The sequence below is a fragment of the Gavialis gangeticus genome, unplaced genomic scaffold, assembly GCF_001723915.1.
Source record: "Gavialis gangeticus isolate Ggan-Ray unplaced genomic scaffold, GavGan_comp1, whole genome shotgun sequence".
Classification (NCBI taxonomy): domain Eukaryota; kingdom Metazoa; phylum Chordata; order Crocodylia; family Gavialidae; genus Gavialis; species Gavialis gangeticus.
The window spans coordinates 187,734,845-187,751,145 of NW_017729032.1; the positions used below are offsets into that span (position 1 = coordinate 187,734,845).

Here is a 16,301-nt window from a genome sequence, read left to right on the forward strand (position 1 = left end):
GTTAAAGTGGTTGGAAAAATATGCAGGACTTGAATTGAAGACCCGAAGATGTTTAGAAACTTGCATTCTAGTATTTTTCATGTAATGAAGGTGGTATAATTTATTATCCCATAGTCTTCTCAAGTCTAAAAAATGTTTGTATTGCATGAATGTCCATGTGATTAGGGTTTTGTTTTTTTGTTAGGGGTTTTTTACCACGGATGAAGATTGCATAAGCTAGCTCTGAATTTAGAAGTGGAATGTTGACAAATGTCAACAATATTGTATCTTCCCAAGATTTTCTTTAAATTGCTAAAACATGCAAAGCAGTTATGAACTAAGCACACTCTGGCATCTTTCCAGAAAAAAATAGGTATTCAAGCTTTGATCTTTTTAGACTGTAACAAAAGGACATCCTTTTTCAGATATAGAACAATAAAATATAGAATTGCTACTTTTCATTCAGCCTGTGAGGGGCAGATGCTCCTTTTCTTGGAAGATTTTTTTTCTTTAGAAGACTTCAAAAGTAATAGAGGTCACTTTTTTTCTACCCTGACCCATACAAAAAGACATCCCTTTCCCTTGCAGTAGTTTCCTATCTAGAGGGAAAATACCAAAAATTTGAAAGTTGCTCACAAATCTTCCTTAAATGCGGGTTTGTTTTTCATACAATCATTGAAAACATGACTACATATACATCTATTAGAAAAAATATTTCCTAGACACGAATAATAAACAGTTATGAGCTCTTAATGGTAAGTGAGATCTGGGACTCCTATGTCAAAAAATACAAAATTAAAAAAAAATAATGATTCTATTATTGAGGGAACTTGACATTTTGGTGATGGTCAGGTAGGTAAAGCATTTAAAGTTGTTTCTGACGTAACCATTTATTTAATCAAGCAAGGAGACGATTCTCAAACTTTATTGTGCTATCATTACAGATTTCTGACTAGAATTTAGAAATGCTCAACATCCATAGATGAGGCAGATGTTCAGGAGAACTAAACTCCTATTTAGGTACCTAAATGAAATGGTCAGATATTAAAAACAGAACATAACTTAAGATCATCCATTAAATACAGACACTTTTTGCAGTGCAGTAAATTCAAGATGGAATCTCTTTTCTGGTCTAGTATCATATCTGTATTGTAGGTGTCTTTAGTTCTTCGAGACCAGAACATATATATACAACTATTGGCCTCTAACTGGCCTCTGAGCAGAAATAACAACCAGATATGTTCAGTTTGATCTCTTCAGGCACCTGAAGTTTTCTTATTTTGATGTTGGCAAAACTTCATCTGTAACATTTAAACTGAGTTGGCTGATGGGACCCTAGTTTTTTTCAGGGTCCTGCATAATAGGATAGATATTATTCTTCCATAAGTAATCAAAGTTGTGAATCCTTGAGTAATCTAAAATGATTTCAGAGTCTAGTTACTCTGGGACCTTCCTATGATAGTTGTGATGGCCATATATTTTCTTTGAAAGGCATCAGAAAATGTTTTTTTTTACAGTGATTAGGATGTCTCTAGTTTGTTCTGTTCACCAGTCAAGTCTTTTGGGCTGTCAGTTTAATGGGTTTTTGTTCTACCTAATGCCTTAAGCCCTGTTTTCCTCTAACCCTATAAATTGTCCAAGAACTTTCCTCTCAGAAGACCAGTCCTCCATTTTGAAGAATTTCAGTAAAATGCAATATCCAGTGAATTTGACCTTGTTTACCTCTCATGGTATTCCACTGTTTTGGTCTGATTTACAACATTTTAATGAGGAATGCAGTATGAACTACATCAGGGGTTCCTAACCCCCAGGCTGCAGCCCAGTTCCAGGCCACGAAGGTTTGGCTGCTGGTCCGCAGGAGGGCTGACTGCCAGACCAGAAGTGACTGTAGACCGGCAAATTGCAGACTGGAAGTGACCAGCATACTGCAGACTGGCAGCCAACCCTTTTTTATACTGAATATAAAAAAGGGTTGGCTGCCTGCCCACAGTTTGCTGATCGCTGCTGGTCTGCAATTTGCTGGTCTATGGTCACTTCTGGTCCACAGCTTAAAAATGCAGTCCTCAACCTAAAAAGGTTGGGATCCCCTGAACTAGATGCAAAGATCAAGGAACATTTTCAAGTCTCCTACTTTATATGAAACAGTTCCTTTTTCTACGCTACATTCAGTGTGCCACCTCAACCATAGAGAAAGAAATGGGAAAACATTGCTGTTGTCTTTACACCCATGCACATATGAAACTGGTAAATTCAGTATCACAGCAGACACATTCAACCCTTCCAACCTAAGTGATGGAGAATGGAGCCTCAGTCCATGAATATTTAAACAAATTCACAGTATGTAGAAAACTAGCTAAAGAATATTTATTTTTTAGGATCTTGATGATAGTTTGTCTTTATCTTTGGATTTTGTAGGAAGTCTGATAATCTTTTAGAGAGATTCAAGTTCAGTGTTCCTGAAAATCACTCTCTCTTCTACACTTTGCTTGTTCACAGTCTAGTAAGAAAAATATTGGATGACCAGATTAAATTGTTATCCATGGTCCCAGAGTAAATAATTTAGAGAGAGAGCACTATTTTCAAAAGGTCAAAACCTTCTATTTATTGCTGTCTTAGGATCTACTTCATATTGTCTCTTGGGATCTTATCCCTTCATAAGGTGGTTTTTGTAGAGTAGCCAACAACAGAAGCTCAAATTCTGTCATGTTCACTTGCTGTGGTGTTCTCTCCGCTTTTGAAGCTTAATGATGTTCAAAAGTATATAAGACCTGTATTTACCTAATGACCGCTCAACTTCTTTGTGGTGAAGGTGTCATTTTGAATGTGATTGCTTCACCCAGAAAGCTGAGAGAAATTGCAGCATTTTCTGTTTTATTTCTTTTCCCCCTGAAGAATTCCCCTAATAATAGTGTCCGTCTTCATTTCAAGAAGAACTTCCATCTTACTCTGAATCAAGAGGCAATCCAAATTCAAAATATGATGAATAAAGGATGGATTTTGCCTTCATTATGGATAAGATCCTTAAATTTTACACACAGAAGACAAGCCATTCAGATAATTTGGCTGCCTGGTGTTGAACAGCACAAAAAGACAAGGCATACTAGAACATTTATATTAATGTTTTTTCAGATGTGTTTGAGAGAAGTGATGACTTCTTCACTATCAGTAAACACTCGTCATTCCATGGTCAGATTTCTTCCTTAATAGATGTGGGGTGTGAAGGAGGTGCAGCCCCTTGCCATGTAGAATAGTCTTCAGTATAATGCTCTCAAACATTTATTCCTTTACTAATGGCTACTCTGCTAGAAAAAAATAAAGCCCTGTGGCTAAAACTATGAGTATTAATCTTAACAGGTTTTGCTTTAGTTACATGGATAGACTTGTGACTGCACATATCCAGAGAATGCACTTACATGAAATTAACGTAAGCAATGCTCATCAGTTACGCTGCACTGTCAGTTATGCAGCACTGTATGAGCAGCCCCACAAAACTGCATAGCTTCCATCATTTTCAAAGCTTGAGCTGCTTCCCCTTCATCATTTTTAATGTAATTAACCTGGGTGCAATTGCATTACAGAGTAGACAGTGGGGCTGAAAGATGCCATGCACTTGAGCAGTTTGAGGCTATACAGGTACTTGAGGCCTGTACTTGAGGCTAGGTGCAGACATTTGCGGAGGTTAGATCACGTTAAAAATGACCACCTGATCTAACTTAGGTCACCCAGGTCTGGACCTTATACTAGTTAGGTAGATCTAAGTTCAAATTGTACAGAAGTTCAGAACAGTTAGATCAGTCTGAAATGTCTGACCTGACCTAAGTTAACCCTACCTTCAAGGTACACCTAACTTAGATCAGATTGGCCATCTAACTGTCCTGAACTTCTGAACAGTTTCCAGCACAGCCCCAGGGCTGGGAAAACCCAGCTGCTGGCCCAAGCTCTGGGGCTGCACTCCTCCTACCCCCTACCTAGTATCAGGTTATCCAGACACTTCCCTCCCCAGACAGACAACCTTCCATGGACTAGCCAGCCCTTCCTGAGCCTGCCAAACCTCTCTTCCTTCAGGCTACTCCTGGTGCCAGTTTTACCAGCATTCGCCAGTGACAGGAGCTGAGCAAGTAAATCAGGGTGGGTAGAGGACTGGGTAGGATGAAGGGGGTCAGTTTGATGGGTCGGTTGGGTGCTAAAAATAGCCCCTGGTTCCAGGGAGTGGGTGAGAGAGCCCTGCACCCTCTGGCGGACCTACGAGCCCCTTTGACCAAACAGTCCCAGACCACACCAACACCCTTGCAGACCTGCCTGCCTTCCCAATCCATCCTGTGGACCCTGCCTGCTCTTGTGATCCCTCCAACCCGCCCTTCTCCCCCGCAGCATGCTTGTCCCATGAGCCCTCCCCATCGCAATTTACCTTAGATCGGGTGGCCATTTTTAACTCTATCTAATCTCCCTCTAGCCTCCCTGAATTTCTGCATGCGCCATTTATGTAGTTAATATATGCATATTATAATGTAAGCAACAGGCAGAAATTTAGGACTCACATTGTGGTATGCAGTAAAGTTAGTTACGCGCTTATCCAAAATGAGTATAAGTACACTGTTGGCATGCAGTATTTTTGCCAGGATAGTTTTGTACAATTTTGCAAGTTAAATAAACTATCTTGGCAAAAAGAAAGTGCCTGTTGGTGTAATTTTATCTACTTTAGGGCTTTTGTTGGAAGAAATCAACAAAAGCCAGAACTGATATTTCTAAGAAGGCAGGGCGTGACATCTTATAGACTAACTACTCTTATATTTCTAAATCAACAAACAGTTTCTAGTGTTAACTTAACTATATAAGTGCATCTTGGCTGTTTGATTGTGATATGGGTATTTTTAGTTTGTACTGTTGTTCAGAGCCTATAACTGTAAATTATGTAAAGTATTTTGCTGTATAAATGGGAATTTTCCTGTGCCCATATAATGTCCCTGAGAGAGATTCCATTATTCCTAAGCTCACCCAGATGCTGGTCCCATATTGTTAATGCTTGACATTTTGAGCAATCCTGTATGTATCCTGTAAAGTCTAGAAAAGTCAGGACAGTAATCTCTGTTAGGCTAATAATACTGCATAGGTTTGATAGGAGATATTTTACTTTTGGTAGGCTTCTGCCTATGACTCTTTTGGGTAGAAGAAAACCATTGGTTTGAGTTACCAAAATAATTTCACAAATCTCTTTTAAATAGAAAAGATAGTTTCAAAGTATTTATAATAGCAATTTCCAAACTAACTGCCTGACAAAATATGTAGTTAGTCAACCACAGAGTGTGGGAGCACTTTAATAAATTCTGGTTACTTCAGCCTTAATTAAAAAGACATGTTCATCTATACAATGTACATATATTACTGGGTAACCTTGCATTCCACAGTATCTTCACTGCAGAGACCAGATGAGAAATGTGAGCTAACATAACAGATTTAGAGCTCTTGATGCTGTAAAGTAAAGGTCAGCAACCTTTTAGGAGTGGCAGGCTGAAATAGTCTGGCGCTTCCAACCCAGCTGCTGGTTAATTGTTGCTAATGGTAAACACCACGGCTTTTCTCCCAACACCAATATCTGGGTTTTGGGAGCTGGATGAAATTGCTTGGCAGGCCACATCTGCCTTGCAGGCTGTAGGTGGCTGACCTCCTCTGTAAAGTGAAAGGAACTCTATTGTATAATGCCTTTATGTGGTCTTGATGGTCAGAATTTGTTAATGAGGTGCAGGCTTTTGCTTGAAATGGGGATTTGGAACTTAGAGGAGGGTCTGTATGTGTGTGCACGTGTGCATTTGGAACGCAAGTTATTTAATCTTTCTTTTAACTACATTTACTGCTTGGTGTGTACTAAGCACATTTTTTTAAATATCTGAAAGAAGAGGAGGTGGTGGTAGTGGTGGAGCTGTGATGGTATAGGATGTGAGAACCACCAGCTTTTGTGAGGTGAAGTACTGGACCACCTTATATAGTTCTGTGAGATGTCAGAAAAGCTTTTGGGCATCAAGCTGGGGGAGTATGCCAGATGCCTGAAAGCTTGACTAAAATCTCTACTAAATATACAGGTTGGCTCAATAAGAGACAATACTTTACATAAGTATATTAGATCATCAATTTTTAATTAACCCTTCCGACTTTTATAGAGAGGGACTGAATATGTGAACTGGTATGTTCTGTCTCAGATTCATGATGTTACAGCATTTTATTTGGGCATAGTAAAAGAATATTGACATCTTTTCCACTTTTCTAACCAGATCAGGTTTTTAGCCATTCCAGTGTTTTGACTATACATAGCTGTCTTTTAGGATTCCTATTCAAGCAATTTACTTAGTACAATGTCCCTTTATTTTAACTAAGTTATTTAAAGTTTGTGTTATCTAGTTGGGAATTTTTATACTAGGGACTTCTTTGTCATTATCTCTTCAGTTAAGAAAATTGTTTAGAGTTAACACTTGGTGGGGTTTTGTTAATCAGAATAATTCTGTAATTAAAGTGTGTTTGTTTCCATTTATGCTCCATGGGATTTTAATAGAAATTCACGTTCCTAACCTCTAGGTGGCAGTACCAGATACTCTTTTCCTTTTGTTTTACAAAACCTCTAATAAGCAAAGACATAAGCAGATAAAATTTTCAGCATTCATATCTTCCAGTAAAGGTATATAGGAGTTAGGCTAAACTCAATTTAAAAAAAACCTAAGTAATTTATGGAAATTGATAAATCTATTTAGCTACCTCTAGGAGTTGCCTGGAAAATTGAAGTTTCATCTGACATTTGTGGTTTGTGCATGTTCACCGCTTGTAGTTTTGAGGAGGGAATCCCCACTCCCAAAAGGCACCTGCAGAAGTTTCAACTAAAATGCACTAAAATATTTTGAAGTTTTGTCTGTTTATTAAATGCTTTAATTTTTTTTTCTGGTTACTCACTAAAGGTTCTAACAGTTGTATTATTGTGCTCAATGGCAACTTCCAGATTTCTCTCTTTGTGTACATCTTGGTCACATAATAGTAAATGTCATGAGTTTTTCATCATTTTTTAGTTTCTGAAGGAGTATATTCTTTTTAAATCATGCATTCATACTTTTACCTTTTTAAGGTTAAGTTGATCCATAATGCATAGCATCTCTAGTGATAATAACTTCATACTTAAAACTTCTCTTGTAAGTCTGAAATATTTAGGAAGCACATCTTATTTTTTCAGTATTATGAAAAGATAAGCTTTTATTACTTACAATTCTTGGGCTCTTTCATTTTTAAAAAGTGATACAAAGGCAAGAGGAACATTTCCCTATTTTTTTGGATATTTTAGGCTAAATTTTGTGTGATAAATAGGATAATCTGCCCTCCAATGAGAGTTTGCTGGTTAGTGTGCTGAAATGGATTAAGTGAACCAAGTAATCATCCATGAAAGGAAGTAATAGATAATATAGGCCCCAGTACAGCAAGGTAATAAAGCTAGGAACCTGCTTTACAGCACTTGTTATCCCATTAATTTCAGTGGGACTTTTTGCATGCTGAAAGTTGTGTGTTTTTATATTCCTTGTTAAATTCCTCACCGTAATTCCTGCGTGGCTTTGCTGCACCTACTGGCTAATAATGTTATATAGTGAAGTAGTTATCAACTTTAAAATGTGGAGCTAAGTTATTAATTTGTTTTAGTTTTTACCCATTTCCCTTTTCTTGTACCACCATCCCCCTCTTCAGAAAGGGCAAAATATGATTTTCTTTAAGTTTTATGTAGTATAATTTATTCTAGAAGTACAGTCAAATATATTTTCAGAAAGAATTGAAGATGCATTTTGGACTGAAATTTATTGTTGCACCTCTAAAATACTTGCGGCCATCTTTTACATAATCGTCACTTTTTACAGTTCATATCATATCCTTATTGCCTTCTTTCTGAAATAAAATATGTCTTAGTGCTTTTTTTCCTTAAGACAAAATCTTAAATGTTAAAGAAAGTGTTAAAGAGGGGTGATAAAAGTTTTATTTAAAACTTACCTACCAAGTCTGTTGCAGAATGTCTTGCCTTGTTAAAAAATATACTCACTGATTTATTTAATATTTGACAAAACATGCTGTCTCTCTCAAGGGACCATGGGCAAAATAGAACATATGGCTATTCCTATTAATGTGAGGTTTATATTGTGCAAGAGTCTACATGGTATAGAATATTAGCCTTTATGTACTGTAATTGTTCAATAATCAAAAGAAAAAATGTGACAGAGAAGAGGTTTTTAATTGAAATTAAATAGGTTAAACTGTCATTTAGCACTTTGTTTAAAAAAAAAGTGATTATGAAAATGATAAATAATAGAGTATTTTTACATAGTGAAACTCCATAGAAAATGGTGTTGAGTTTGCTGGTATAAGTTAACGGAAATGTTTGTCAAGTTATTTTTTTAGTTCTGTGAATGTTATATGTCCTCCACTAAGTAGAGCAAAGACTTCGTTAACTTTATAAGGAAGAAATTAAATTAAATGTGAATCTTTTTTCAACTTCCTTAAATACAATGCTTAATTATTGTCACGCTTTACAAGAGAACGTGTTTACTGCTTGTTTTAATTTTTATAAAAACTTTCAGTTTATTATAAAACATTTCTACAGGGTATCCTTTTTTTCTTGGATGTTTTTCTTTTATTTTAAACTCAGCCATAGTTCCTCAACATTTCTCACGTGTGTTCTTTAGAATATAAATTTTGATATGGCCATTTATCTAGATTCTTATTTTTAATTCTAGCGAACGTTACAGATCAAATACATACTTGCTTTAAAAAAAATTAAAAAGATGATAATGATGATTAGGCATGTTGTTAAAAACATGCCAAAAATATAGAATTCACTGAAGTCACTTTGACAATTGCATTGCTAGGAAAAATGACCCTTCCCCCTTCTTTTGGTAATGAAATCAGTAGTTTTAGGACTTTATTTGTTTAAATGCTTGGGTTCTGTCAACCAAATATAAAGCGTTTTGTCTCCAGTACTACCTTTTTAAATGCTACTACTGAATTTTAACCACTGCATTAGATTGAAACCTACATGCTGTTAACCACTGAGCCAAAATGAAATCGACCACTGCATTGAAATCAGAGTTGGCAGTTGTGTACGGACTTGAAGGAGTTGGTAATAGCTGTGCACCCGCATTTCTTTAATGGGGTTTTTATTCTCTGTTTTCAGTTTTAATGGTACCATTTTGATTTAAAGACTGTTTCTTAATAATGATGCACATTTTATTGAAATATTTTCAATGTAACTTAAAAAGAAAATAACAATAAAACCATCCACTAGGAGTGGTTTCCTCAGAAACAAAATGTTCTGTTGCATACTCCCATGATAGATAATGCAGTGTGCTTGTTTTATTTATAAAGCAATCTTGTGTAAAAAGATAAGTGATTTTGTTCATCTTACATGAACCTTCATCTTGGGTTAAAAATTGTAAAATGTATGTATATATATATTTTTAGCAATCTTTTCCTGAATATAGATTTTTCACTATCTGAATTTACATTTTCCTCTTCCTGCTGAATCCACAAGGAAAAAAAATAACATAGCTGAATTGTTCACATTGGTCTTTGTTTGCAATTTTTATTTCTGATTAATAGGACTGGAACCTTCCCAATTCAAAGTCCATCATCATTATCATAAAGATGAAGAGAATGATGCTTTTCTTGGTGGCTTAGCACAGCTCACTGATGAAGAGAAATACAGGGATTGTGAAAGATTCAAGTTTCCCTGCCCAAAGTGTGGAACAGAGAACATTTATGACAATGTCTTTGATGGTTCGGTTAGTTTTAATCTCTTATTTCTGTACTTCACTTTAGAAGAAAAATGTTTTTGCATGATAAAAAAAAAAAAGAGGAGGAGGGAAGGGAGAGCTTTTCAAATATAGCTTATTAGAATTTGAAGCAGGCGAAGACACTCTTGTTGATAATTTTGGATGAGAGATTGTTATGTCAGTGCTCAAGTCTTTTGCATTTATACGTTGTAGTCTGGAATACTGTAGTCTGGCAGCAAGTATCAGACCATTTGGCTTCATTAATCTAACTGCCTTGGTTTACAAATGGTAGTTAGCACATTTTTTTTATTTTTAGTATTTATCTCAACTGCTGAGTAACTTGCAATTCTCCATTTAATGAAGTTTGTCTGTAGCAATGACATTTTTTTTTAATCCTAAATCATATTAATTGGAACAAAGTGGTTTTGAAAATCTCTGTTTATCTTTTTACAACCCACTTCCCTTCTTTTTGACAAAAGGTTTTTCTCTGTTATCTTTCCTTCTGTCTTTGTATAGTGGACGTAAAAAGTCATAGGGGTACATTCCTGTCAAGAAGTTCTGCCAAAAAATGTATCTCTGACCTTGGATCAGAACTTGAAACAGAGCCAAGTATTTAACTCCACTGCGATGTTATGCATGTATTAGTCATTGGCAAATTAGCAGGCTGCAGAATAATGGAAACCTTGAAAATTAAAGCAAATAAATCTTTTATCTAAATTAAAAGTAATTATTTTAAGTTAATTTGGACAAACAGCAGATGTTTTGCATTTTTTTGAATCAAAACAAAGCAGTTACTGGAAGCAAGTGAGAAGAAAAGACAGACACAGATCAGCAATACTTTGTAAATCCTTGACTTTTGCTTCATTACAGCTGTAAATAAGATAGTTAATTGCACGGAGGCTTGACAACTTGCAGATGGGCTAACTGTAGAAGAGAGGATGTCAAGCTCTAAAATCTCTTCCACCTGGAATTGCTTAGTGTTGTGGGTGGAGGATACAGCTAGAATGTATTAGAAAAGCATAGACTTTAAGTCTTAACAGAAAAAACCTCTCGCAAACTATTATAATAATTTGAGGAGTTCATTGATCATGAAAATTTCACTGGTTTAACATCAGCTGTCTACAGTCAGTTCCAAGGGCATGTCTGCATCATCAAAAGTCCGCGTCCATTAGGAGTGCTACCTTGAAGCCCACCAGGTGTGTGCTACATCCTAAAACAAGTCCTTACTGTGGCACTGGGTGCGTGCCACTAAGCAGAGCTCAGAGGTCTTATTCATGGGAACCTAGCACTGGACTAAGACTGCTACATGACATCCATTTTGGGATGTAATACACATTCTGTATGTTATTGGTATGCTCCTTAGTCTTGTCCTCAGGCATACACAGGCCCTTAGGATCAGAAAAAGTCCATTACACAAACATGTTTGAACATTCTGATAGACCAATCCAATATAGTCTATGGTGTTTAACTACAATGGTTATTTATTATTTCTGCTTTTAATGAGTATAAGCTTGAAACAAAAAGAAGACCTTGTTTTAAACTCTTGCAAGCACATCTTCAGCCATCCTAAGACTGATCAGTAGTCTTAGAATGGGCAAGACGTTGGTGTAGTTGATAAAATGAGAAGCCTGGCTCATTCAGTGAGATTGATTTTTGCCATAGATTTCACTACTTTATTTTATTCACTAGTTGAATAAAATCTCTTGAGGCAAGTGATCTGGTAAGTTCTCCAAATGACATTAGTTTTAGGAGAGTGTAAAAAGGCTATGAGTCTTGTTGGAGATGATTCTTTAGGGAGAGGGAGTGTCCAAATGTAATGAGAGGGCCTAACACATGTCAAGTATATTTATGGTTCTAAAATATATTGTATTTTTGCACATTTTGTATATTTGTGATGTGTATATGTATACTTTTATAGTTTGTGTATTGTAAGTCCATGTCTTTATGTATACTGTATATGCATTTTCTTGTCATAAGTACCTAGTGTCCTGGGATTTGTTTTTTAAACCTTATTTTTTTTGGCAGGGACAGTTTCTTGAACCCAGCTTGCAACAATGCAGTAAGAAAGAATGTAATGAGCTCCCTTTCTGCCATGTTACACAAATGAACAACAAATTACTTTTGGATATTAGGTGTTACCTAAAAAAATATTATAACGTAAGTATCCAGAAATTATTCTTTGTAATTTTAAATGCAAGTTTCTAATGGGTTTTCAGTTTTCATATTGTGACAGAAATTATTCATTATTTAACGTGCTTTACAATACCTTAAAGAAAAAGAAAAAATACATTTCCCTATAACTAATATGGTGGTTTTTCTTGTCATTACAACTGATCAGTGATCTTAAATTCTAATTTAAAAACCTTTTTCTTATAAATAGTAATAATAAACTACTTTGCTTTAAATATCTGATAGATAAGAATATCTTAAGTTTTGCATTTAGACTAGGTGTCAGCCATATTACAAACATAGTGGGTTTTTTATATTCTAAAATGTTAAGAAAAAGTGAACTGACTCAAATATATTACTGTACTTGGCAGGGGGGGGGGAATCTATGAAGTGGGGAGCTGAATAATAACTTTAAATCAGATCTTTTTTCAAGATGTTGTATTATGAACATCCTACTAATATGAGAAAACCGGCCTTGTCCAAAGGATGTTCTAAAGGATTGTAGAAAAAAAATTACTGCTCTTTGGGTTATTCGTCTTTCAGTCTAGCTTTCAAACCCAACACATTACAAGCACAATGGTTATCACTCTGTCCCATAGCATGCAAAGGGCTGTGTAATGTTGAAATTCAGCTCTTCAGAATTTCAGTAAGGGGTCACTGACAGATTGAAGAAGATATTGCTTAGTTCTTGTGTTCAGTTTATGAAACTGGAAACATCTACTTTAATTATCAGAGTATTCAGGTGTCCTGCAACTAACTAGTTTATTTTTTATAGCTCACAGGCCATCTTAATATGAACTGAAGTATGCTTGATTGTACATTCAGTGAAATGTGTGTGTATGTATGTCCCATTTTTCTTTCTGGTAGTAATATGAATATTAAATAGATCATGGACCAGAAGATAAGAGAATTTGGTATTTTTTTAAACATTAAGGTTTTTTTAATGGTTGCTGTTTAGGAAAAAATATACTTCTCTGCTACACTTAATACGTTTAATGTGTTCAAAATACAAATACATTTTAAAATATATTTCATTTTTAGAGCTATACATAGCCATTGTAGTCCAGATGTTTGGAAGTGTCCTCAAACTTCCAGGTCCTTCAGTGTTTTGGATATGTAATTTCAGGCCTAGCTTTCAGAGTTGGTAAACACACAATATTCCACTGGAAGCAAATAGATATTTCAGGTGCCCTTAATTTCTGAAAAAAGGCCCTTGGTATCTAAAATTGAATGAAGAAAGTGAGACTGCCTTTAACAATATAACTTCGAATAACTACATTAGCAAACTGACATCTCACTTTGTTTAATATTACAGAACATGTTTACAGAAAATTACAGTAGTAGAAATATTAATATTAGTTATAATTGATAGGTAATACTGGATTTTTGGGTTGTTTAAAAAATGTGTATATTGTGTATTGATACACTAATAAGTAAACACTTCGCTCTTAATTTCCTGGTAACAGGTAGTTTCTGAACTTGTAAATAAGAATTTGCAATTATTTTAAGATCCTGTTTTTAGAAGGAGCCCAATAGATCCTTAGTGTTAAATTTAGTCACTTTGTTAGAAGGTGAAGACATTGGTAGGTATTTTAATTGGGTAAAATTACATCCAGATTTCAGATCTCATGTTAAGCAGAAAGAATAGCTATTGTACCTCTGTCTGTCCATGTTGGTAATATCTCAGTATAGGCATGTTCCCCATCATTATACAATCAGGTAATAAGCAATGACACCTTGCAATTTGATTTTAAACAACTACAAAACTTAATTGCAAGTTTCGTTATATTCTGCCTTTTTTAATATCGTGGTCCATGGTCCATACAAATGGTGATTGAATAAAAGTTCATACTGGGCTCCCTCTAATGGAAGTTACAGCAATGTAATTATGAGTGTTTGAATATAGATAGGTCTGCTGGTAGGTATATATGGTATGATGAGTTTAGTGTTAGATTTATTTATTATTTGGACTGTATTTTGTAGGTTAAAAAGAGTTATATGAATGTGAATGCTAAGTGTCGTGATTAATCTTCAGGACTTAGGGGGATGACTGTACTTTCAGATCTGACTTCTGAATGAGATGATTTATTTAGTCTTGAAAAAGGAACTCTCATTGAATTGGAATAACAGATAGGCAGGTGCCATGAGCATTGGTTCTCTTCCACCTAGTACTTATACTAGTTGTGGAACAGCTGGAGTTGAAAATTTTCAAATGGATTTTGGGCTAATAGATACATAATCTTATAAACTACAACAACACACATGGGAGTAGTTGAGGAGAAGAAACAGTATGAGCAAAACATTTGATTACTCTTTTTGATACTATGTATAGCAGACCCCTATGGGAAAGACTGCCCTTCAGACAGACGCATATACATTTAAAATAGGAAAATTAAATTGTTTAATTTGTATCTCTGTATTTTGTTTTGTATGGTAAACATTGCTTTGTTTGTCTGTGGGTAAAACTGCACATATTACTGAAGTCTAAGCATGTGGGAAAGGAGCCTTTTCTTGTAATCAAAAAATATAGTTAGCTACATTTTAGGTAGGCAGCAGTGCTAAGTTTTATAATTTCTTACAACCTGGTCAAAAATCTTTTGAAACGAGTGGGAATCTTTTTCTGTTTATTACAGTGTGCTTTGAATCAGATTTTAAGGGTTAATACTATTAATTTTTTTCCCCTTTATTCTATCAGAATGCCTTAAATTTATCAAACTCGACTTTACTAGGTACAAAATCTACTTGCCCACCATTATGACAATGCTCATAAATAGCTACCAATTTACTTGTTTTTCTTTTTTTGTTTTTGTTTTTAAATTTTTTATAAAAAGATACATAATGTAGGAGGGCAAATCAAAATTTGCAAGTCTGCTGTAGTTTCTTCTATTTTAATAAACACATCCACCTTTGTGTAAAATACTGTCCTTTGTTCAGGAGACCAGTCTTGTTCCATTTAAAAATGAATTTTTATCAGCTGCACAAATAACATATTCATCATGTTTCCAACAGTTATGAATTGCTTAATAATATTAATGTATACAAATCTTAATCATCTTCCTTACTTTTTTGAAACTGCAAATATAGTATTTTTAAAGATGACATCCAGAGATTTTGGTTTCTTTTCAGTGGTTCATTATTCTTTTGAAAGATTGATCTTGGTTTTTTAAATTCTGCAGCAGAAGAGCAAATAGACGAAAAAGAGAGAGAGAAACACTAGCTAATCTAAATTGGGAAATGAAGAGGGCTTTTTTAAGCATGAAAATTTCATCATCTTGTCAGCTGGCAGAATGCCTGCTGTGTGGATTCACAAAGGCTAAGAATTACACTTTCATGAAATTTTCCTCACTAACTGCCCTGGTTAATTTGAAAGATAACCCACTGTTCTAATTCATTCCTCAATTGGGCGGTGCAGGTTTTATCTTTGATCTGACAAAGCATTTGTGTTAATCGTTTTGGCCCTCTACTAGACACTCTTGGGATTGTGCTTTTACAATAAATGTGTCTGTGATAGCTCTTTAGTCTATTATACTTACAATAGATCCATAGAACTGGTAATTAATTCTGTACTGCTTTGGAAATGGGAAAGAATAGGTGTAGTTCTGTCAAGTGCTGCTGGGAAGTTTGTTTAGCTAGTTCATTTTTGAAGTGTTACCCTCAGCCATCAATGAAACATCCATTTTAGACAGAGGCCAGGATTGAAATACATAGCCATAAATGGGTAAACTCACCCAACTTTTACACGGTAGAGGGGAATTGCTTGATTTCTGGTGTTATACCGAAAATTGTAACAGATTTATCACTTTAATATTCATTTTTTAAAAAGAAATTCAAGGGGTGGGGGGATAAGGGGTTAGCTTATTAGATTGACTTAAAGAAACCCTCACACACCTTTCAATCCATAAGAAAATTGCAGAAACTGATAGTCGTGATTAGCACTCCATATATTTCCTTGTGATGGTTAATAAGAGAAAGCAGGATTACTAATTTAATATCCAGAATTATATCCAAACAATGTGTGTAAAAACAAGTCTGCTTCACATATGATATCAAAGTTCACCTTTCATTGAGTAGACTCTGGATGAAGAACTATCGTCACATAATTATGGTATTATTTTACTCATTCTTTTAATGTGCATTTGTGCCACACTAGCAGCGTGTTGTCTTTTGAGACAGAATTAGATATGCATGCTGTTAATGCACAATTACCTGATAGAGCCTGTTACAGTGTATGTATTTTTTTTATACAAACGCATAAAAATGTAAATAAGCCTTAACATAAAATGTAAGAAAAAGCCCTTTAGCAAATCTTAAGTCAGTCTGGATTTGGGGGCGGGGCACGGTTGTGTTTTATTTTATAGCCTTTTCTCC

General features: G+C 35.1%; 1 protein-coding gene across 2 annotated transcripts in view; it reads left to right on the forward strand.

The window, feature by feature from the left end:
• The window catches only part of POLA1 (DNA polymerase alpha 1, catalytic subunit), a 367,464-nt gene that overhangs the window by 164,348 nt on the left and 186,815 nt on the right, over positions 1-16,301 (forward strand). For both annotated transcript variants that reach the window (XM_019524513.1, XM_019524511.1), the window contains exons 33-34: positions 9,592-9,773; positions 11,790-11,921. In XM_019524513.1, coding sequence (XP_019380058.1) covers positions 9,592-9,773; positions 11,790-11,921 — 314 coding nt within the window. The remainder of the gene's footprint in view (positions 1-9,591; positions 9,774-11,789; positions 11,922-16,301) is intronic.